Genomic DNA, 25,250 nt, shown 5'->3' on the forward strand with positions numbered 1-25,250 from the left:
ACGCATTCCAAACCCAATCCCCAGCTTAGAGCCCCTGCCACCCCTGCCTACTCTCATGTGACCAGGGAGAGGGGATTTCCACAGGCCCCTTTAGCCAACGTTACCAGGAAACCAGCTAATATAAGATGACAACGTGCCGGTCTAGACACAACGGGGCAATGCATGAAGTATGGGACACAAGCATTTAAAGGGAAAGTTCAATTGAAAAAGGATTTTTTTATATCTAACAATTATTTCCACGGTCCTTTCTAAATGGAAAACATCACAGGAGGGTGTCCTGAAAACCAGTTAGGGGGAGATTTGGGGTGAGTGCTTATTTGTACCCTGGGTACCCCTGAAACTATATCAGGGTGACACCCCAATGTTTCTATATATCTGTAACCTTGTTATGAGCCAAGGGGGCCCAGTCTGAAGGTCAGTTAGGGGGAGATTTGGGGTGAGTGCTTATTTGTACCCTGGGTACCCCTGGAACTATATCAGGGTGACTGTTACCCCAATGTTTCTATATATCTATAACCTTGTTATGAGCTAAGGGGGCCCAGTCTGAAGGTCAGTTAGGGGGAGATTTGGGGTGAGTGCTTATTTGTACCCTGGGTACCCCTGGAACTATATCAGGGTGACTGTTACCCCAATGTTTCTATATATCTATAACCTTATGAGCTAAGGGGGCCCAGTCTGAAGGTCAGTTAGGGGGAGATTTGGGGTGAGTGCTTATTTGTGCCCTGGGTACCCCTGGAACTATAGCAGGGTGACACCCCAATGTTTCTATATATCTGTAACCTTGTTATTAGCTAAGGGGGCCCAGTCTGAAGGTCAGTTAGGGGGAGATTTGGGGTGAGTGCTTATTTGTACCCTGGGTACCCCTGGAACTATAGCAGGGTGACACCCCAATGTTTCTATATATCTGTAACCTTGTTATGAGCTAAGGGGGCCCAGTCTGAAGGTTAGTTAGGGGGAGATTTGGGTAACTGCTTATTTGTGCCCTGAGTAAAGATTTAGCAACGTTTTCATATACGTTACATTGTTATTAGCCGATTTGGGGAAACCCAAAAGTCATTCTGAGCCCAGAAGCACAACTATTGAATCAAGACATTGAATAGACAAATATAGACACAATCACCTATAAGATCAGTATTGAGAAGAATACAAATATATGCTGCTATATTATATTTAGTGCAGGCACTACATGTACAGGACAAAAATGTTTGATATGAGTGTGTGTAGAAATAGCTTGTCGAGTAGAGAGGCACAAGTATATGAAACGAAGCACTGAGTAAGTCAGACGTATGTGTCACTATATATATGCATCAGCCCCCAAAAATAGACTCAACTGTATTAACTCCATTGCAGCCTCCTTCTGACATCACTTCTGCTCCGAGTGGATAATGATGCGACTCTCAAAGACTGGCAATCTGCGGATTCTGGCAAATGCCAGAGGGGCTGCTGTTAGGTGCCATAGACAGTCATTATTTAGTGGGCTGGTGGGGGTCTATTTTGATTTTCAATCTAGAGCTGTTCCGAGCTGCTTGCTTGAGTCCTGCTTGTTGCACGTTCCCACTGAGGCAGGGGAGTAATTATAGAGGAAGCAGACCCTGCAGCTGCAGGGGGGCCCCAGGAGGTAGGAGCCCCATGAAGCCCTATTTAATGAACAATCTCAACATATATTGGTAAAACAGAACAACCTGTGGATATATTGGGGGCCCTGCAATTAGTTTGCTGTGGGGCCCAGTAACATGTAGCTGTGCCTCTGTATAACCAAGGATTGTGACTTGCTACTTGTTGCATTTCACTTCAGTGTGGCTTAGTGCATTCCATACTGAGGGCTGTACTTTACGATTGTGTTGCACTGACACTTGCACTGTAGCAGAAAGGGAACCCAGCAGGCAGCAGGGGTAATACTATTATTATTTAAAGGCAGAACCCTGGAGGCACGCTGGGCATTTCACACCTTCTGTGGAGTTGTTACAGGAATGTTCCCATACAGTGCTGGGGTGGTTGAGTAGCAAAAAGTTTATTCTTTTTTTGTCTGTGGTTTATACAAGTTAGTGGCACCTGGGTTTAACAGTGAGACTGTGGGTATTAACCAAACTTATATCAGGTTTTGTGTTTAATATCTCTCGCCTCTGTAGCCACATTCCCCATGTTCCTGCAGACGCACAACCGCTGTCTGTCCACTCTCTCTCTGCTTTCCCTGACTGCTCACTCCATTATTTCAGCACTCAGCTATTCTTCAGCAAAGACTCCAACTCCCATGATGCCTTGCATACGTCTTCACAGGTCTGTTAATCAGAGAAAATGCAAGGCATTGTGGGAATTGAAGTCTTTCCTGGATCCCTAGTAAGGGAATGCTGGGATCTGCAGTGGGTAATTAGTTACCCCTTTTTCGATGTAATGATTAGTCACTGAACTTCAAGGTAGGGTTGTACTGGGAAACTGATAGTGCTGAAAGGTAATCCCATTCCAGTTCCATGGCCCACAACAGATGGCTGGAGCAGAGGGAGGTGTGGGCTGTAATAGATAGGCGTACATGGGTGCTACTCCTCATCTCCCTTTAAACATTCATATGGAGAACATTATTTACAGAAGGGGAAATAAAATCCTTAAACCTGTGTGTTAAAACACTTGTACCCACTTACACTAGAAATAACATAAATATGATCCACAGTTGAATGTTATATACAGTAAAACTCACTGCCGTGTTATATCAAGTGCAGGAATGATCTACCTGTAGATAGATAGATTTTATGGACTGTAATAATTATTGATTGGTTAGCACCCAGCAACTGACCATATGAATGGTGAGTGCCGATTACTTTTACACACACACACATATATATATATTACTGATTGTAATTGTAACTTACAGGTTGTGCTCCCAATATTCGTGTGTGTGTGTGTGGGTGTGGGGGTGTGTGTGTGTGTGTGTGTGTGTGTATATATACACACACACACAGGAATATTGGGAGGGATACAGTGAACGTGGGGTGCACAGATTAAGCACAACCTGTAAGTTACAATTACAATCAGTGTAAATAGCCTGTAACATTCCCTTGCTGTGACTCCTGCTCTCTCACTATAATGGAAGTATACGGATATATTTATAGTGGTATAAACAGAAGGGCCCGCACTCCAAATAAAGAGACCAAATGGTATTTGAATAGTCATATATTTAAAAAGAAGTAAATCACATACATAGGTCAAGGCCAAAACATGCCAAAAAAGACAAGACACGGAAATTCAAATCTACATACCACTCAGAATATGGTCAAACAGCAATTTGATAAAGAAAGCGGACGCACCTGCCCTGAGAGGAGAATCACCCGACGTTTCGGCTAAGCAAATGTGCAATGATCATGGAGCAGGTTATACAACCAATGGGTAATGATGGAGCTGATCATGCAGCCATGGGGGGTGCACATGGGAAATCATGTCACCTATAATTTTGCTGCATTAAAGGGCACCCAGTTTTTTGGGTGGGGGGCCCAGCAGGCAGACCACTGTACAGAACTGGATACGACTGTGTGGGACTTAAAACGATATATAGGTTAAATTAAAGGGTTCTATATACAGTTGGGTGCAGAGTAAATCCACTTTGTATTTCAGTTGTATTTCTGTTGTGACTGATGAACAAGCTGCAAATCTGGTTACAGAGATGCAGCTAAATGAATGGATGGGCCTCTGTGCAATTATATTCAAGATTCAAATACACTCACGATACTTTGAATAATTTGTGAAGTAAAGGCTCGGCGTGTCTCAGTCACGTGACTCAGCGCGATATCCTGAATTATAGAACAAACGATGAAGACGCAATGCCAATTCAATTGGTGTACTTAAGAGTACCTCCAAATTTTTAATGTGCGGGGAAAAAGGAGAACCAAACATTTCAGGAGCCTCACGCTCCTTTCATCAGTCCACCTTATTTTGTGACGAAAAGTCAAGGGATTTCCCTCCCACCCCTAATTAGGATTCAGTTCAGCCGGACACAAGGATTCGGCCAAATCCTGAACCGAATCCTGGAAGTGACCGCTCTTTTAATATAGAAGTTTAACAAGCTACACTACGTGCGAATAGGCAGGTAGAATCAGACAAAGTAGGGACATTCTACTCTCCCACTTTTCCTATTTCTAGGGTCACTCACCCCAAAAACCACACTCCATTTTCATTCCTATTGAAAAAGGCTCACGTAAGCTTCCCCTTTAAAGTAACAGGTATTTTGCTTTAGTGTCACCTGGAAGGAATGACTTTACCTGTAGGAGTCTGGCTCAGGTAACCTCTGTACAACACAAAATGATTGCCCCCCACAGGCTGGATCTGTCAGTTGTTGTTAAGGGAAAGTAAAATTCTGAAATGAATGTAAATTGTAAAAGAAGGAAGATACCAAGTGCCACGGATCTGTAGAAATGAAAGTGCTCATTGTGCTGGGGCAAAGCCAACAATTCCAGTAAAGCTGAAGGTTTTATGGGCTACATGGGACTTTCCAGCTGCGCTCTCTGGGGGAATTCTAGATCACCGATCTTTATTCGATTCTATTAGTAGATTCTATCAGTAGATAACAAGTAACTATTACTTATTTATAAACGGATTGCAGGACTAAGGGCAGAGACACGCTGACATTCTAGGAGATTTAGTCGCCTGGCGACTTCTTTGGGAGGATATTCACTGACAGTTAGATCCAATATATCTTATAGGAGGGCTCAGTTCCTAGCAGATATATTAGAGCTCACTCAAATAACTGATTCCAGTACAAACAAAATAACTGCCTTTTGCACAAATTCTGCATGTAGAGAGACATGATGTCTGGTGAGTTTAATAGACTGAGCTCTAATACATCTTCTAGGCAAAATAGATAAGATATTTTTGATCTAACTGTCAGTGAATATCTGACACCCAACTGCTGCATGAGGACAGAATGAAGAGAAACAGATGCTGAGAGAGGAATATTGAAGATAAACTTGATTATTTCAGAAACAGTACAGAATATTTAATTGATTGTATGTAGAAAGTTTCTTTATCTCAGTATGATGAAGCTTATATTAAATTTTCATTTTCACGATAGTTCCCCTTTAATAATATTCAGACCCACCCTACTAGATCCCATCTGAGTATTCAAGTCCCACCCACTGCTCTTCAGTTACAGGCTTCCTGCCCCTCCCCTTGTAAGCTTCTATCAGAGTATTTTAGCCCAGTCCAACTCTTAATGAGCTTTAAACAACCCTGCAGGCTTTGAAGTATTCTAGTCCGGCCCAATATAAGCCCCTCCCCTTCTAAGCTTCCATTGGAGTGTTGTTGGCACTGGGTCAGCTGGAGATCTCTGGAGCTCGTGTTCCCTTCTGCCGTCACCATCATTAGACTCTTCCCTCTATAGCTGTAATAGCACAGGGCAGTGTGGAAACAGAAAAATGGCCTCCATCTACTCCTCTGAGTGTTTTCAGGTGCACCTCTCAGGTCTGCAGGTTTATATCATCACTGGGAGACAGAATGAAGCAACAGAGGACCCCAATGTCAGTCAATATGATCCTGTACAAGTGTGAGACACATGAGCATCAAACACTGACCCCTAGTGTCAGGCAGTAGAAATGTAATGGTAAGTTTCACTATCTTGGCATCAGTGGGTAAACCTGACTTTCTAGCTCAACAGAAAGAATAAAAGAGCACGTTTTATCCCAAGTCCCCAAGAGCAAACTCAGAAGCCAGACAACTCTGAGCAGGCAGGTGTTGCTCGTATCAAAACCGGAAATTACACCTCTCCGTCCTTTTGTTCATCAAAGCCGCTTAAGTTCTCCTTAAAGGGATACTGTCATGGGAAAAATTTTTTTTTTCAAAATGAATCAGTTAATAGTGCTGCTCCAGCAGAATTCTGCACTGAAATCCATTTCTCAAAAGAGCAAACTGATTTTTTCCTAGCTGCCCCAAGTCATGTGACTTGTGCTCTGATAAACTGCAATCACTCTTTACTGCTGTACTGCAAGTTGGAGTAATATCACCCCCTCCCTCCCCCCCACCAGCCAAACAACAGAACAATGGGAAGGTAACCAGATAGCAGCTCCCTAACACAAGATAACAGCTGCCTGGTAGATCTAAGAACAACACTCAATAGTAAAATCCAGGTCCCACTGAGACACATTCAGTTACATTGAGAAGGAAAAACAGCAGCCTGCCAGAAAGCATTTCTCTCCTAAAGTGCAGGCACAAGTCACATGACCAGGGGCAGCTGGGAAATTGACAAAATGTCTAGCCCCATGTCAGATTTCAAAATTGAATATAAAAAAAATCTGTTTGCTCTGCTGGAGCAGCACTATTAACTGATGTGTTTTGAAAAAAACATGTTTTCCCATGACATGATCCTTTTAACGTTAAGCTTTGATGAACTCCGGCATAAACACTGTCCAACAACAAAGAATTAAATCCGATAAAATTCCACATTAAACTCCCAACACCAAAACAGATGTGTGCCTATGGCAACGGGCAATTGTTACTGAAATGCAAATTATATAGAACAGCAGAAAGGTCCAATTAGGGTTTTAAAAAGGCAGTTTATTTTCCTGTAGTGGGAAGAAAAAGCAGCTTTACAAATAGGATGTTTCCTACAGGACAAACCTTGTAACAAGAATAACACAAGATTGTCACATTTATACAAATATAGGTTTCCATAAGGAACTCAGTGGGACGGACCCAACTGTCACATGGATTATCCTGTCAGTGACTTCCCTCCATCACTCTCTGCACATTCTAGTTCAACAACCACTCAGTGTGAAAGTGCAACGGGTTGTTAGGTCAAGGTGCCATGTTACAGGTACAAATCAAATAAAGAGACAGATATACTCAGGGAGTTTTGGCAGTGAAAGGTCAGAAATCCCTGGCGAGGGCCGTGAGTTGTACGGTCACATGCTCAACCTTGGATATGGATCCAATTGCCTATATTTTTTTGAGCATAAAATGCTTTACATAAAACGTGTAAGTGTAAGGTTAAACGTAAACTGAATATTAAAACACCACAAACATTGTCGTCACTCCATTTAAAAACAGATAAAAATTAATCTGTCAGTTTTCTAGGCCCCCCTAAATCACCACACCGGCTCAAACACCTGATAATGGGGCCACAAGGTGGGCAAGTACATTTGTGCTGGGCCTCAATGCTGACAGTTGTTGAAAGGATAAGTAAACCTTTAAAATAAGTGAATGTAAAATAGATGTGAGTGCTATTCTAATGACTTTTGCAATGTACATTCGTTATTTATTTTCTTCTTCCCACACCACCTGCTGGTCAGTTTCCCACCAGTCTGACCAGCAAGTAGTCAAGGAAGTTGTCAGGAGAAAGAAAGAGGCTGATGTTCTTCTGCTTAGGAATAAAATTAGAAACCTTTCTCACATCTTTCCTAAGCAGAAGAACATCAGCCTCTTTCTTTCTCCTGACAACTTCCTTGACTACTTGCTGGTCAGACTGGTGGGAAACTGACCAGCAGGTGGCGCTGTTGTAACAAAGTTCATTCATATTAACAGTACATGTATCCCTTAATATCTTGGAATTAAAAATAAATAATGAATGTACATTGCAAAAGTACTTAGAATAGCCCCCTCATCAGTTTTACATTCACTTATTTTACTTCTCCTTTAAGAGGGTTGCAGGTTGGACATCACATATCCATTTCATCACTATCCATACTGACACCCCAACCATCCTGCATCCTTCAAGGTTCCCTCTTCTGCTGGCCTTGTTTATTGAACCAGTACCTATACCTTTCCCTGGAAGCTCAACTCAGCTCTGGGGTGAAGGGAACCACATTCCAAAATAATACATTAAATAATAATAAAAAAAAATCTTAATTAAAAAAAAATGTATAAAACATTTCTCGTCGTGCAAATCCATGATTAAAAGGAAGAAGCTTCTCAAAATTGAGAAAATAAAGTTAATAATTTTAAAGAATCATAAAAACAGCTATAAAATGGAGATAAGAGTGAACAGAACATCCAGATGCACTGGGAGGCCTCAAAGCCCTGCTCTGTGTTCGACTGCAACAGATCCTAGGAAAAGATGCAGAGTTGCAGGAAATCCGTTTAAAATGTATTTGAGTTGTTGCGTTGGGCAGGGAGAGAAGTTGTGTCAGTGAGATTGAATGATAAGGAATGTAACAGGTGCATCGAGCAACAGACAAGCCTACATTGTTACCTTTAGTATAAGGAATTCTGTGGCTTCACTTTGTACCTCTGGGATCGACGTTTATACTCCATTATATTCTCACCCAAACAGAAACCTTTGCAAGTTTTCTATCGGTTGGTCAGTGCAGTGCAGAACTCTCCGCATTGATACGACTGCTGAATGATAGAATTAATACGACACCTCCAGGGAAAGGTTCATGTGCAAAGAAAACTAAGCAGAACAGGAGCACCGAAGAGGTTTAGTTTCATGATGAGTTTTATCTCCGTGGCTCGTGCAGCTGCTCTGTGATTGGAAAGTCACAATTGTGCAAACACGGAGTTTCATAGTTTCTTCAGCCGACTGTACAGTTCTCTCTTGCGTCTCTCCCCCGCCCATGTCCGGCTCTTCCTGCGGAACTTTCTCAGGTCTTCTTTATAGTCCTCGTGGTTCATGGGGCGGTAGCTCTGCGGGCTACAGTAGGTCTAGAGGGGAGAATGCAGATTTGGGAGTCTGATCTGAAGAGCTATGCTTACTACCTGCATTCACTCTTAAGTCATTGGGGGTGGGGGGGGGGGGAATACATACAAAGGTGCCCAAACCGTTAACTGGTTACTTACCTTGCATTTCTGGAAGAATTCTTTATATCCACCATGTAAAATATAAAGCTCTGGATAGTGTAACTGTGGATATTCATTTCGGTCCCTGTCTTTCTCCCTTAGAAACTTGCACCTGTAAAATATTGAGGTTTATATAAGTGAGCCAGGCAAGTGTATACAGTTTTATAACCCACTAAAGCATAAGAGAACCATTTTCCTTTCTGCTTTAACCCAAGCAACAAAATCCCTCATGCGTCGCTGCCCTTTAACTCTATAAGCTTTTAGCCATGAGCATTGAAGTGAACAGTGTAGGAGGCAGCTCTTTCGCATATGGTAAAGTAACCCATTTGTTGCATAAGCTTTGGACTCTATGCTAAAGGGCACGCATACAAACCTGGATCCGTTTGCCTCTCTTCCTTCTGCCCTTAACACTTACAACTTGCTCACATGGATAATTGGAATGGGGAATATGCGGTGTTTGGAAGAAAAGCATTTTCCATTGCACTGATCTATATAACAGTGATGTGTAGGGCAACAAAAAGCCATCACACATCTGCCTTCTATTAAACCATCATTTGGACTCGCTCAACCCGCCCATCTCTAATGTCACCAGGGGGCTTGACAGACAGGCACGAGTATTTAAAAAAAAATATATATAAAAAACCATGGCCAATGGCTAGAGTAGACGTTGGGCATGCTCATTGCTCTGCTGTGTACAGATTCAGGCAGGCCACCTGTTTTATATTTATTTTTGTATCTTGCCTGGACCCAAACCCATGTTTCAGGTAGGCCCACACATACAACCATAAATCTATTTGACAAAGTTCTCACTAGTTCTGCTGCTTCTTCTGGGTTCCAATGATAAAGTTGCATACAATAACATGGCCAAGATTCGCCCCTGTGCCCCATACTCCGTTAATTCTGCATCATAAAGGCTTCTGTTTTAGGCAGAAAGATCTTACTCACATTCTAGGTCCACGCTCCGAAGAGAACTCACAGTGGAAGATTAAAATGACTCGCTTGGAAGTGGACAACAGGATTGAATTCTTTAGGAAATATCCCTCGGCCGCTTGCTCCATGTGAATGTTAATGGCTCCCTGCAGAAAAACCAAGGCATTGTGGTCTAATACGGTCTACCAAGAACTAGTGAGCCCTCCAGTCAACATTTTTCAACATATTACCATGAAGGAACCATCTCCGTTTCCTTCAGTTGCCCAGGCAGCACACATAAAGAGAGCCCGTCCTCCAAGGGCATGAAAAACCATTTTAAATACACCTTTCCCTAGCCCACCATGTTTTTTTCCTGTCCTCCAAGGACAAGTTACCTGGAAAAGTGCAGGTAGGTACTTCTGCCTAGCGGTGGACAAGGCTGGCACCGTGCTTAAGGTCCCCATACACGGGCTGATAATAGCTGCCGAAAAACATACGATATCTAGATCGGGCAGGTTAAAGAATCCCATACCGGATCCATTATTATCCCATCATTGGGCCCTAGGGCCCACGATCAGAACAATATTGCCCACTTCAATGTGGACACATCAGGGAGAGATCCGCTCGTTTGGAGATGTCGCTATCTCTAAGTCTATGGCCACCTTTACTCACAGCAGCAGAATTAAGGGGACAGCCTGTTTCATCCTTCCAGATCCTTGTGGTGTTTGGGGATGATATCACTGAGCACTTAGGGAAGTTCTTAAAAGAGCCAGTTTTAAAATCTGTTAGATGGTTGGTGAGTTCAGCGTCCGCTGTACATGTTACTCTGCTCTAGGTGAGTTGAGGAGTCCGATTCCTCAGCAGAACACACAGTACTTCTTGCAGGGTTAATAGTTGCTCATGAGCCACTGGTTGGGGGATCACTGCTGTGGCCATAGACTTAATAATTATGATCTTTCCAAGAAAGATTGTTCATTTCAACCCACTTGTACAGCTGAATCGTCAGATATACAGGGAGAAACCATACAATTCAGCACTAACAATGGCTGATGTTCAGGTGCCTTCAAAGGCGCCCAATCAAAAATTTCCGTCTGAGCCGATCGACAAATGACAGATATCCAAATGCGCATGATCTCCCACCATACACTCAGTGATTATAGTATGATTTTCCCCTTCCCACCCCTAATTTGCATATACACATGCAATGCATGGCTGGAAGGTGCATGAAGCTCACCCATAGAATTACATTAGTAACTACACAACTACACACTTTGTACCCCAATGGCACAAGCTAAGTCACACATCCAGGAGCCAGACTCAGTTACATAGTTAAATTGGGTTGAAAAAAGACAAAGTCCATCAAGTCCAACCCCTCCAAATGAAAACCCAGCATCCATACACACACCCCTCCCTACTTTTAATTAAATTCTATATACCCATATCTATACTAACTATAGAGCTTAGTATCACAATAGCCTTTGTATTATGTCTGTCCAAGAAATCATCCAAGTCCCTCTTATAGTCATTAACTGAATCATCACCCGGCAGTGCATTCCCCAACCTCACTGTCCTCACTGTGATGAACCCCCTACTCTGTTCCTTTAAATGAAACTTCTTTTCCTCTAGTCTGAAGGGGGGGCTCTGGTACGTGATTCTCTTTATGGGTAAAAAGGTCCCCTGCTATTTGTCTATAATGTCCTCTAATGTACTTGTAAAGTCTAATCATGTCCCCTCACAAGCGCCTTTTTTCCCCCAGAGAAAACAACCCCAACCTTGTCAGTCTCCCCTCATAATTTAACTCTTCCCTCCCTCTAACCAGTTTAGTTGCACTTAGTCTCTGCACTCTCTCCAGCTCATTTATATCCCTCTTAAGGACTGGAGTCCAAAACTGCCCCCATACTCCAGATGAGGCCTCACCAGGGACCTATAAAGAGACACAATTATGTTTCATCCCTTGAGTTAATGCCCTTTTTTATACAAGAACTTTATTTGCTTTAGTAGCCACAGAATGACACTGCCCAGAATTAGACAACGTGTTATCTACAAAGACCCCAAGATCCTTCTCATTTAAGGAAACTCCCAACACACTGCCATTTAGTGTATAACTTGCATTTATATTATTTTTATGGGGGGGTTGTGGATGCACACCTGAGGCCAATTTCAAAAAGTATAAAGCCCTGTCTAAGTAATTCAAGTAAATATGCAAGTGCATGTAATTTTGAAACAGGGTTTTTTAGTTACAAAGTTATGATCATAATATTGATAAGCCACCATACCACGTCAAGGTAAAACCCCACATGGTGGTCCCTAACTTATTTATCTTTAGTCATAGTAAAAAAGGAACATTACCTCTCTGTGTAGTAACAATTCTTTATGTAAACATCTCCTGTGCTTTGGTTTCAAACTCTGTGCTAGATCCTCCCCCGCCAACTGCTGAGCGGCTTTTAAGAGGGAGAGACTGCCTTAACCAACGCCCATTTTAGAAAAGTAGAAGTCAGGTGTTGTAATTAAAATCAAGGTAGAGTGATATGTGCAGTTGCACAATAGTGTGTATACATGTGTAAGTGAAATGTGAAGGTGTGTATGGTAGTGATGAGGGAAAGTGTATGTGTATTTGGGAGTATATATGAAAGTAAGCATAAAATGAAAGTGTAAAGGAGAACTAAATGAAAAACACAATAAGTGTGTGTGTAAATAGAGAAGTGTCTAATGGGACGTTGGTTTTTTCACGGCTAGATCCTCCCATGCCGCTAGCATTTATGGCTTTTAAGAGAGAGCGATTGCACAAACCAAGACACAACAAGTGAGGGGGACCTTTTACCTTGACGTGGTATGGTGGCTTATCAATATTATGATCATAACTTTGTAACAAAAAAAACCCTGTTTCAAAATTACATGCACTTGCATATTTACTTGAATCATTTAGACAGGGCTTTAAACTTTTTGAAATTGGCCTTAGGTGTGCATCCACAATCTCCCCTAGTTTTATATTATTTTTGCCAAAGTGCATAACCTGCATTTATCAACATTGAACCTCATTTTCCAGTTTGCTGCCCAGTTTTCCAGTTTAGACAGATCACTTTGCAAAGTGGCAGCATCCTGCATGGAACCTATAGTTCTGCACAATTTAGTCTCATCTGCAAAAAAAGAAACAGTACTTTCAATGGCCACCTCCAGGTCATTAATAAACAAGTTGAAAAGCAAGGGACCTAGTACAGAGCCCTGCGGTACTCCACTAACAACACTGGTCCAATTAGAAAATGTTCCATTTACCACCACTCTTTGTAGTCTATCTTTTAGCCAGTTCTCTATCCAGGTACAAATACTATGTTCCAGGCCAACATTCCTTCATTTAACCAGTAACCTTCTGTGTGGCACTGTATCAAATGCTTTAGCAAAGTCTAAGTAAATCACATTCACTGCCATCCCAGAATTGAGTTCCCTGCTCATCTTCTCATAAAAAGAAATTAAGTTAAGGTGGCCATAGACACACAGATCCTATCGTATGAATCGAGGATGCGTACGATTTTCGGATCGTGTGTGGCGACATCTTTCGTCCGGCGGAGATCAGTCGTTTGGTCAGGGCTGGATCGTCGGACATAATCCGGAGCAGAGCGACACCTCTCCATCCTGCAAGCGACAAACACTGCAAAGAGAAAGTATAGGAGTAATGAATAAGAGCCGCGGGAGGGCGCGCTAAACCAGACAGACTAGTGCTTGTCACGTGACGCCAGACTCATAAGAGCCGCGGGAGGGCGCGCTAAACCAGACAGACTAGTGCTTGTCACGTGACGCCAGACTCGCGCTCCGAGGCTGAGAAATCTATAGTTTCTAGAGCCGGGCGGGCGGATAAAAACGATAGGATTTTCAGCAGGAGGAAAAACAAACATACGACTGTAAAATTTATGAACTTCCCGGCAAGACCCTATGAGCCACGGGCACACGGGAGACGTAAATCCCTTATAGGTCTGTAGCAACAAAAGAAAGGCCCGAGTACCTCGTATGTCCTTCAGCAGCACGGGGAGGCCTATTACCCACCAGCGACTCCCGGCTTGTTTAGCTTAACACGTCGCTTCCGATCAAACACAACACTTGGCCCGTTCCACGTCAATCTACAAGACTCTAACACTCCTCGATCTTAGAATTGGCGCCATGTCGGTGCGACGAATGGGGAGCGAGCGTGACAGGACTCACAGCCAATCAGCTGCAACACGACCTTAGCCAATCCCGAATCCGAGCCCTTCCTTTGGCGCCCTAATTCTCGCGTATCAAGTTCCCGTGAGTGATGGAGACCTCCGACCAATGGTAACTCCGCGGACGCACAAGATTAACGGTGATTCGGTAGTGGTTGCTGGGCGGGGCAAAACGCTGCCAATCGGCGGAGAGTTGACAGAGAGGTTGTCGTGAGGCGCGAAAGAAGTGATAAGTTAGAGGTCGTGGTTTCTGTTGTGACACAGAAGCGCTATGGCAACTTTTCCTGTATAGGAATTGATTCTAATTATCCTATAGTTTCGTTAGTGAGGTAGAAGTAGCTGCAAAGCTGTTCAGAGGTTTGTATTTATGTAGAAGGGTAATTCGCCCAGGGCAGGAATAACACTGAGAACTAGATGTAATTGTGTGACTTACCAACCCTATTAAATAACCATTGTTCTACCTGACCAATATAACACTGGCCTAGTGGCACCTCAACTCACTAGGATTGTCATCTGTTTTCTAAATTAGCATTGCTGTATTTCAGAGCTTTCTGGATAACTGATTTCTGTATAATAGATCTCATACCTTTACCTCCCAACTGTCCTGTTTGTAGTGGGACAGTCCCTGTAAACCACAGTCCCTCATTTGCACTGGAAAGTCCTGTTTTTCACTGCACTGAACAGCCAGAAAAACCCCCAAAAGTTTCTAACTTAATTGGCTTTTGGCAGAGAGCCCAGAACAGCCACAGCTGCTTATAAGATACTTTTGTAACAATGTCTAGATAAGTAATTGTAACAATATAAGATAACAGGAAAAGCTAGACTCACAGCTTAAAGGGCAATTCACCTTTATTAGCAAAACTATAATAACTGGAAAACAAACCACAGAAATAGGTTCAAACTTTCATAACCTGCCAAATTTTGTAAAATGAACATGGTAATTAGGGGGTGTGGCCACAAAAAGTTTCGCCTTGCTACGCGCACCAACTTTTTTGTCCCTCTTTTTATTTCCAAAATGTTTTGCTAAAAGGATTGGGTTTACTTAGGGTTACCAGGTGCAATTTTCAAAACCAACCAAAGTCAGCTACAAAACTAGCCAAGAGGCACTTTAAAAGTAGCCCAATATGTGCAGTGAAAAAAAAAGTCTAAAAAATAGCTCAACCTCTGGTGGCCAGCAGATATTTGCCCCAAAATTGTCTGAAATTGAGAAAAAAGTCACAGGAAAATGCAAGAATGCTTAAGAGTGATGGCAGACTGGGGTACAGAGCCCAAAACCTGGTAACTCCCGACTTCTACACGTCCGTCCCACTGCATGCTGGGTATTGTAGTCTTACATTAAACTTGGCAGTTGGCAAATTGTTAAACAAAAACGACATTACCCAACATGCATTGGGAGACGCAGGCTTGGCACATTAGGGCAAGAAAAAAAACTTTGGCTGGTTTCCAAAGTACAAACTAGCCAAAGGCAAAAAAAGTAGCCCAAATCCACAGCTTGGCTAGTTTGCCAACTGTGTGGTGTTAAACTGGGCATGAACACTTTAAAACATTGAGAATACTGGATAGAAATCCAGCCAGTTGTATCTAAGTGATGTAATAACCTTTCCCTGGTGTCATTACTCACCACCTCTGATGTCATCATGCCTGTTCCTACATCACTGCCCCACCCCCAATGTTATCTGCCCCGCCCCCGTGTTCGGCTTTAGCCATCAGCAAAGGTGGCAACCCTAAATATCAGGGAGATAGTGTACATTTCACAATCACTTTTTACATATCAGATCTGCTGCTGCCTTACATGATATCCTGGCATTGCCATTAATAAAAACTAAATATAAACCTGGCTGCAAAAGTCCTTTTTTGGGTAACCGGTTTTCTACACACATTTCATAACATATAAGTGGTGCGATGGGTGTGAAGCTGATGCTAGCGAAAATTCGCCCATTAGTGAATCTGCCCCTCAGACTGAATGCTTCTCTAAAGCAGGGTATGATGTGAAATATGTTTTAATCTTTTAAAGTGCTGCATTAAAAAATTGGTGCTTTATAAGGAGAATAATATTAAATAATGACAGACACAGCTTTATGTATAAAAGACCCTTTAAAACATATTATTAGTTTGACAGGAGAGTGATCAGAATACAAGGCTTCAAGTTTAAGGCAAATTCTCTTTATACATTATGTAATTGTGCTTTATTTTTACAAAAGGAGAAGAGACAGAGCCCATTAAGAAGCATTGCACTGGAGTTCTACAAATACATTGGAACAAAATCAGACACCATAACTGGATATTAAAAGCAAAAATTGTATGAAGGGTTCCGTCAAAATCATCCTCCAAGGAAACCAACAGGTATTATGACTGGGCTGCCACGTGTGTTGCAGCCTATATACCCAGTTGCATTTACATTCAGTTATTTTAATCACTAAAAGGAACAGTAACACCAAAAAAGGAATGTACTTTAGAGTAATTGAAATATAATGCATTGTTGTCCTGTACTGTAAAAGTTCTGTTTTTGCTTCAGAAACTATATTTTAGTTTATATAAACAAGCTGCTGGGGGCAGCCATTCAAATGTATTAAAGGCACTGGATACACAGCAGGTAAGCTCTGTTGTATACAACGGGATTCTTCAGTGCATATCTGTTATCTACTATGTGTCCTGGCTTGAATGGCTGCCCCATGACTACACAGCAGCTTGTTTATATAAACTATAGTAGTACTTATCTGTTATCTACTGTGTATCCTGTGCTTGAATGGCTGCCCCCATGGCTACACAGCAGCTTGTTTATATAAACTATAGTAGTACTTATCTGTTATCTACTGTGTATCCTGTGCTTGAATGGCTGCCCCCATGGCTACACAGCAGCTTGTTTATCTAAACTATAGTAGTACTGATCTGTTATCTACTGTGTATCCTGTGCTTGAATGTCTGCCCCCATGGCTACACAGCAGCTTGTTTATATAAACTATAGTAGTACTTATCTGTTATCTACTGTGTATCCTGTGCTTGAATGGCTGCCCCCATGGCTACACAGCAGCTTGTTTATATAAACTATAGTAGTACTTATCTAGCTACTGTGTATCCTGTGCTTGAATGGCTGCCCCCATGACTACACAGCAGCTTGTTTATATAAACTATAGTAGTGTTTCTGAAGCAAATACACCAGTTTAACTAGCGCTGGGCAACAGTACATTATGTATTCATAACGCAAAAACACTTTCACTCGTTGATGTTACTGTTCCCTTAAACTCTTATTGGAAAAAACCTAAAGGCAGAGATAAATGTGGGTTTACAGCTGTAGCTTAATTGGATTCCCCAGACACAATGCTTTGTTGGATATCAAATGTTGTATTTTTTTGTGCTAAACTCTAATCTCACCCCTAAATCTTACCCTAAGTGTGCATTCATTTATTTCTGTAGGGGTGCTCAGTTAACGTTCATCTGGAAGAGTTCATGGCTCAGAGGGAACACTGCAGGGACAGATGACCGTTATAGTCTCAATGGTCTAAAGAAAAGAAGTTGTGGTAAGTTTTAAAAAAGTCCCTTTTTTCTCGTACGTCGGCTGGTGGGAGAAACAGGAGCCATAAGGACCAAGCATTATCAAGCATTGCTGGAGCTGTATCTCTGGTACATCTAGGGGCGGATTTATCAAGGGACAAATAGTAAATTCAAATTCCAATTTTTGAGTTTCAAAATTCACACATTTAAATTTTAATCCCCCTAATCGAATGTAAATTTGAACGTGAGATTTATCACACCTCGACCATGGAAGCAGTTCTAATTTGAATGTTCACCACCTAAAACCTGCCGAGTTTATGTTCAAGTCACTGGCAGAGGTCTGTTGAGCCATTTGGAGATGTTAATAGCCTTCCTGACATTCAAGTTTTTTTTTCAGGAGGAAAAACTCTATTTGTATGAATCAAATACGATTTGAATATCAGGGTCGGAACAATCGATCAAATATTCGACATTCAAATTTGTTCTTAAATAACCTCCCCGTCTAATTGTGAGTACTATTCAAATTAAAAAAAATTCACATGAATTCGAAATTCAATATTTTCAAGCAGTCAGAAAGCACGACCTGACATCCAAGTGTGTGCAGATAGAAATACCCTGTGCAATGATGCAACACTGGACATTTTTCAGCTTCTCACAGCTTCACTAGAATGGGAAATATTTAGTGGCCAAAACCAATCACAACTGCACTCCCGAACATATACAATGTAGTTGCATGAGGCAATCATGTCCCCACTTCAGCTGGTTGAGTGAGTTCCTTGTGAAATTAGCCTTACAGAGGAGGAATGAGTCAGACCAGCACCCATATTTGTCCATTAGAATGTGGTGAAACAGTGCATACAGTTTCCAATGGATCCAATCTAAAACAGACAACTGTCAGTGTCCCTTTAAACTTATTTTACTTGTGAGCATCGATAATTTTTATTCAGTAAAGTAAAAGGGGGAACAAAAAAGGAAAACTTGTTAAAAGCCCTTTGTGGATTTAACGGAATATCACAATGAAATCATATGGAGGTTTCCACTCCATAAATATGGTAGCGTTCTGCCTCCAACAAACGCAAAGGATCAGTAACCAATGGATACTGCTATATAAACGAATAGAAATGAGGGGTTTACCATAAAATCCTCCCTCCCCGTCTGTAACAACCCTGACCTCGCCGGGCTCTCAAGAACATCCCCATGCCAGGCTAAAAACAAACATTTCATATCCCTAAATAATAAGTCCCATAAAGCAGAACAGCAGCAGAATAAGAAATACATGTGCTGGGCCTGATATCAGACACAGCAAAACATTGCACAACTGTACAAAAGGGATTCAAAAACAGCAAGAAATTTAGTGCTGAGGAACATTGTTCAAGGAATTGCACGTTCTCTTTGGGTACAGAAAATGTAAAAAAATTGCTGAACCCCTGTTATATATAGAATATAGAAGCCTCCAGCATCTCTTTAAAGAGCAGGGGCTACGAAGTGCATTTAGTACATTACGGGTAAATCTCATTTGGGATGAAACATATACACATTTTAATTGGTCCTACTATGAACAAGGTAACTGATGTATTCCTTCAGTACTTAAAAAGTATCTGTTTCTCTAGACTTTCTGCTTATGGGCTGCTCCACATTGCTGCTAGTCAGGGGCATTGTTTATTGTTACAAACAGAAGCTGTTGTTGGGGTTGTTTTTTGGTCACAATCATATCTATGAACAAGCACCCACAATAGTGGCAAAACTTAACCACAGCATTTATCCTACCCATTGATATAATTGCAAAGGGAAACCCTATGTCTTATGTTCTGAATTGTAACCAAACCCCTGTCTGACCATAGGAAAGAGAACAGCCCAGAAATAGGAAGCATTTAGTTATGTATCTGAGTAAGTATAGGTGGTACTGGAATCACTTTCCCAGAGGCAACAATGAGAAGGCACTACTGCAGGTCTAATTAAGTTACCCATAAACAATAAAGAGGGGTAGTATTTGGTAAAACTCATATCCTTACACAAGGGTGGCAAAAGCCCTTACAAACAGGATTAGTTTTAAAAGGGACACCAGAGCATGGCATACTCTCCCCTCTCCAGCTTCAACTACAGTCCCAGGAGCTGCCTACAATAAAAGAAGGCTTGGAACAGTGAGGGGCACAGGTTTGACATTCCTGAGGTATACAAAAGTTTGTCCCAACAGCACACGTTTAAAGCCATAACAAACTGCATTACATTCATAGGAAATACAAATCATCCAGCATTGGAATGTTTCAGTAGTAACATTTTCATATTTCTTTCAAGAATTCCCTATATGGAAATAATCTCTTAAAATAACAAATTATTGCTTTTGTTAATCTCAGTTTAAAAAAAATCCCTCCATTCTACTGATCTATGTGTGATCGACACAATTACAAAACTACATCAAAAAATATACACCTCCATCCCTCAAACCAAGTGGCGGATCGTGAGTAACAAAGTAAAAAACATATTAACAGATTCACATAGAGGATACTAATTCCCATTAGCAGTGAACATGTGCTCCCAGAACCCTTTGCTTCTCTTGTGCTCAATAGGATTGGTCGCTCCTTCTCTTTCACACAAATGAAATGTCATTGTTGCATTGTGGGAACGTAAAAACACGCTGGTGGTCTGTAGGGAGTCTGATTATATTAGTGTATAAAAGTAATTGGTTACTGCATTAATACACCACGTGCAATGTGAGCACAAACCTGCAACCCAACTTGTAAACAGTCTCTTCAGATGTCCTGCAGCATCACCTCTTTATCTGTAACCACAGGTTATTAATGCAATAAATATCCTACTGAAAAGGACCTTTTTTTTTTTTTTGCATTAGACTTTAAAAAAAAAATTCACAATTGTTTTTGAAAGCCATGAAAACATTAAAAAATCTGAATCTATGAAAAATAATTTGCAGCCTCAGTAACAAGCCTGCATGTAATGAGAATCATTCGCCATCGCAATTGGAATCCAACGACCCCAAAGTCTGCTTGGAGATAGAATATGGCCGTCAAATGCCCCAGAAGAGAACGGTCTTCTTGTAACAGTGACCTGCACTGCTGTGGGACCGGCCAATCAAATCATGGCATTAAGTGCAAGTATAATAGAGCAGAAATGTCTCTTCTTAGATCTCGCTTTCATTTTCTCCAGGAGAAAAAAGTTGAATTCAGTAAAATATATACATTATTTAAGAAGATTTGTCCAAAAATTAGAAACAAGTGCATTATTCATCAGTGGCAGCGCAAAGCAAAAAAATCCAAAACTGCGCCGTCCAAAATTCACCCTCAGCAGCAATGTTTAAGCTTTTCCTGCCAAAGCACTAGTGAGCTATGGTGGGGGCTGAAGGAAAGTATAAGAAGTACAATGGCTTAGTGCAAACATTGCTGTAGATATGTAGTTCAACACCAACTGTTTGCAATCTTATCTTTATAAAAGGTGGTGTCTGTTTCATTGTAGTAAACGAGAGGCAAAATCTTCATCAAGGCAGTGTCTGTCCATTAATAAGGTACATTAACTGTCTCACCAAATACCAGCTACACATTCCAATGATCTCCTGATGACTTTTAGAGATTCCCAGTTCTTTCAGCCAACCAATCGTCTGTGGAATGGAGAGGCATAAATTCCTCAAAGCCCCTGGTATCCACCATAAAGAATTATTCAGCTCCACTGGACAACGGCTCTTATCTCCATTATCAGATTGTTGGCCAGTGGTGTCTGCAAAGCGCTCGCAGGTGGTTTTCACAAACTCAATTTCTATTTTTTACTTGGACTCTGTTGCTTTGTACTCGGTCTCACCAGAGGATACCTGTGAAATGCGCCGTGTCGATCCCCACAGTCTCCTTGAAAACTGCCCAGTTTTTACCTAGGAAGCACAGAGAAATGTTTTTGACTCAGAAAATGTTCAATACAAATGGGACCGCACAGTTATGAGAGAACTAGTCGTGCATTACCATAACCGGAGCACTTGCCTGGAACCACTAGTCATATAATACAATATTCATTTAACAATAAAAGATAGGAAAAAGACCCGTACAGCACTTCATTTGGTGGGCAATACAAACCTCCAGGGGCTGACCGGCTCCCACAACAATTAATTTCCCATCTTCCAGTCCCACCAGGATGTGACTGTTCTCCTTTGTCACAGACACACAATGCACAGGAACCTTCATTGGCAGCGAGGGAGCTGCAGTTCTCAAACTGTGGGAGAGATATAGTTATGGCAGGAAGCATTACAGCTATATTTCTAGGCAACACAACAATAACCCAAATAAATGAATACCCATGTGAAGCACCTGAGGGTTTCATATGGGCACCTTTCATAAGGAAGCACACGATTAATTGCTATGGAAAGTTCAGGTGTATCTACGGAGTTGAGCTGGGGGCATCAAGGTAAACCCCCACAACAGACACCCCAGGAGGGACTGGGCAGTTGTCTTTACACCAAGGAATATCAGGTGTTCAGTTACTCATTTACTGTAGCCCTGGCTACAGAAGGGTTTCTTTAATAAAATCTCTATTAACAAGTAAAGCCGGTCTTACCTACGGAGCTCCCTGATCTGCAGTGAACACTGCAATGTGCCCAGCACCAGATAGTCTTGTGTGATGCACAGAGCAGTCACCTGCTCATCTAAAGCCACTGTAGCAAGGTGCTTCCCATTGACAGAGTAATAATGTAGAGTAAACTTATCCTGGAGAAAAGAGATGGAGGAACTTAGATCAATGCTGTCCATACTTTCCCATGTAGCGGCAGAATTATTTACCTATGCAAACCTACATGATCAAGATACCAACTGTCATAAAATGTCCATAGACAGAGCGAAGGCCATAATTACTGTATCTCAGGGATGGCCATATCAACCCTGAAATTTTTAATATTTTGTATTTTTTTTCCTTGGCCAAAGCCTGTAACCAGTGGCGTTACTATAGAAGAAGCAGACCCTGCAGTCTCAAGGGGGCCCAGACTGTGGGGGTCTGTTTTCTCTATAGCTAATAAAAAACCCTCCTCCCCAGTCGCTCTCTCAGTCGTGGAAGGGGGATGCAAGTCGGATGGGAGTGGGCGGATGCGGGTGGATTGGAGACGGGATGTGGGTGGATCGAAGGCGGGACAGGAAGTCGATGGGAGGATGGGGATCTGAGTGCGCCAGGCCCCTCTGAAGTTTTTTTTGCTGGGGGACCCGGCACTCTTTGGTTAAAGCACTGCCTTTACCAATGGAGCAATGGTCAAATTTCCCCTGACGGGGCCTGAAGGTTGGTGTCCTCCAGGGTCCCCTCCTCCCACAGGATTGCGGGCATGTGCATACTTTATTAGTACTGGAGCACTAGTGCTAGTACTTCGGAATCAAGTAAAGTACTTTTGTGGCTGTGCGCATGCCACCCTTTAATTTATACTGCCCCCTAAATTTACGCCACCCTATGCCTAGGCTTTTGTGCCTCTGCCGTAAATCCGGGCCTGAATGGAGCACTTCCATCTGTTTATAATTATTAGTGGTTGCAACTTATCTCTATGAAGAATACCTCAGTAAAGGAAAGCAATATGGTAGCTTCCTGTCAAATGCATACATGAAAAAATGTAAGCAAACACAATAATCTGTGGCCTCATACACTAACCCTTTAAGTGACAGGCTCTTTAGATATCGCCACGCTATGTGTTTGTAGCAATATCAAAAGGGAACCCACTGAGATTCTATATTTTATGAGATATTCAAATGATCTTTGAAAAAAAAAAAAAAAAAAAAAACTGTAAATGCTGCTTGTAAAATCCTACTCATCCGAGTTCCCTGTACGAAAAAGAATGCCAACCACCAACCTTAAGAGACGTCCTGCCCTCGATTGTGCTCTGAAAGACGATTTGTCCTTCCAAACCAACTGCCAGCTGGGAAATTGTCAGGGGCAGAGAACTTTCACACGGGGGCTTTATACACCTCATAAACTGCCCCCGGCGGATTGTGTGAACAATTACGGTCCCATCCTGAAGGAGAAACAGATGGTTACCAGAGTGCAAGACAAAGCTCAGCTGCTGATAATAACAGGACAGAAGAAATGATTACTATCCAGAGGGAGATGCCTTTGTATATTTTGAGCTGAATTTATCATTATTGCCCTTTTGCTTTAGTTTTCTCTAGCTTCTTTAAAGGATAAGTAAATCTTTTAAATACATGAATGTAAAATTGATGAGTGCGCTATTTCTAAGAACTTTTGCAATTGACATTCATTATTTATTTTCTTTCTTTCCCAAGATATTAAGGGATACATGTACTGTTAATATGAATGAATTTTGTTCCAACAGCGCCACCTGCTGGTCAGTTTCCCACCAGTCTGACCAGCAAGTAGTCAAGGAAGTTGTCAGGAGAAAGAAAGAGGCTGATGTTCTTCTGCTTAGGAAAGATGAGAGAAAGGTTTCTAATTGTTTTTCCTAAGTAGAAGATTATCAAAGCAGCCTCTTTCTTTCTCTTGACAACTTCGGCTCTGTATTAGCAAAGCTTTAGTAGGCATACACTGCAGTAACATGGGTTTTGTATTCCACAAGGCAAAGCATGAAGTATACGAATGTATCTCACGTACCTTAGAGCCAGAAACAGCCATATCTAACTCTGTGCTTATGGCCACACATGTAACCTCATCATCATGGCCGTATAACACCTGTACAGGTTTTGGGGATAAACCACAGGAAATCCCTCCCTGAAAGTACATTGAGAATCACATTAGATTGTAAGCTTGCCATCTTTTCATAACTGGTTATTTACACTGAAGACTATAAAAAGGAACCTAAGAACATTTAATTGGTAGCAGCCATATATGTATGGCAATTGCTAGGTTGCACGACTAATCTGGCAGGCCATAACAACCAAAAAGTCATTAGTGCAACCATATTAGACTACTCATTTATGATTAGTTGCTATGGGTATAAAAAAAATTGCTCCTATGGTTTTCACCTGTTGCAGGACTTGCCAAATCATGCATGTGGTGTCCCGGGACCCAGAAATCAGGTAGATGCCACAAAGGTCTAGTGACAGGCATGAAACCACATCTGAAAGAAACCAGAGTAAAGCAATCAATGTATGTTGAGGTGAGCACAGGTACAGTCATATGAAAACGTTTGGTAACCCCTCTCAGCCTGCATAATAATTCCCCACTTTCAACAAAAAAGATAACAGTGGTATGTCTTTCATTTCCAGGACTGGGGTGTTTTCTGAACAATGATTTTTAGTGAAGCAGTATTCAGTTGTATGAAATTAAATCAAATGTGAAAAACTGGCTGTGCAAAAATTTGGGTACTGTTGTAATTTTGTTAATTTGAATGCATGTAACTGGTCAATACTGATTACTGGCAACACCAAATTGGTTGGATAAGCTTAAGCCTTGCATTTCATAGGCAGGTGTGTCTATTCATGAGAAAAGGTATTTAAGGTGACCAATTGCAAGTTGTGCTTCTGTTTGACTCTCCTCTGAAGAGTGACAGCATGGGATCCTCAAAGCAACTCTCAAAAGATCTGAAAACAAAGATTGTTCAGTATCATGGTTTAGGGGAAGGCTACACAAAGCATCTCAGAGGTTTAAACTGTCAGTTTCAACTGTAAGGAATGTAATGAGGAAATGGAAGGCCACAGGCACAGTTGCTGTAAAACCCAGGTCTGGCAGGCCAAGAAAAATACAGGAGCGACATATGCGGAGGATTGTGAGAATGTTACAGACAAGCCAAAGATCATCTCCAAAGACCTGCAAGAACATCTTGCTGCAGATGCAGGTGTATCTGTACATCGTTCTACAATTCAGCACAATTTGCACAAAGAACATGTGTATGGCAGGGGGATGAGAAAGAAGCCCTTTCTGCACTCACACAAACACAGTCACTTGTTGTATGGAAAAGCTCATTTAGACAAGACACAGGCA

At 41.8% G+C, this 25,250-nt stretch overlaps 2 protein-coding genes across 6 annotated transcripts in view; both read right to left on the minus strand.

Moving 5' to 3' along the window:
• Positions 1–6,513: 6,513 nt before the first annotated feature.
• cdc25a.S (cell division cycle 25A S homeolog) lies at positions 6,514–13,742 on the minus strand (the record flags this gene model as incomplete). Its single annotated transcript, NM_001096204.1, is given in 6 exon segments — positions 6,514–7,193; positions 7,617–8,619; positions 8,755–8,865; positions 13,241–13,246; positions 13,248–13,309; positions 13,661–13,742. Coding segments are annotated over 4 exon segments (303 nt in total), but the record flags the coding sequence as incomplete, so codon positions are not given.
• Positions 13,743–18,003: 4,261 nt separating this feature from the next.
• nbeal2.S (neurobeachin like 2 S homeolog) overlaps positions 18,004–25,250 on the minus strand; it is an 84,343-nt gene continuing 77,096 nt past the window's right edge. For all 5 annotated transcript variants that reach the window (XM_041567319.1, XM_041567320.1, XM_041567317.1 and 2 more), the window contains 6 exons: positions 24,293–24,387; positions 23,922–24,038; positions 23,167–23,328; positions 21,900–22,048; positions 21,422–21,557; positions 18,004–21,222 (listed from right to left, as the gene is read on the minus strand). In XM_041567319.1, coding sequence (XP_041423253.1) covers positions 21,121–21,222; positions 21,422–21,557; positions 21,900–22,048; positions 23,167–23,328; positions 23,922–24,038; positions 24,293–24,387 — 761 coding nt within the window. In that variant the 3' untranslated portion in view covers positions 18,004–21,120. The remainder of the gene's footprint in view (positions 21,223–21,421; positions 21,558–21,899; positions 22,049–23,166; positions 23,329–23,921; positions 24,039–24,292; positions 24,388–25,250) is intronic.

Source organism: Xenopus laevis, chromosome 6S, assembly GCF_017654675.1.
Source record: "Xenopus laevis strain J_2021 chromosome 6S, Xenopus_laevis_v10.1, whole genome shotgun sequence".
NCBI lineage: Eukaryota > Metazoa > Chordata > Amphibia > Anura > Pipidae > Xenopus > Xenopus laevis.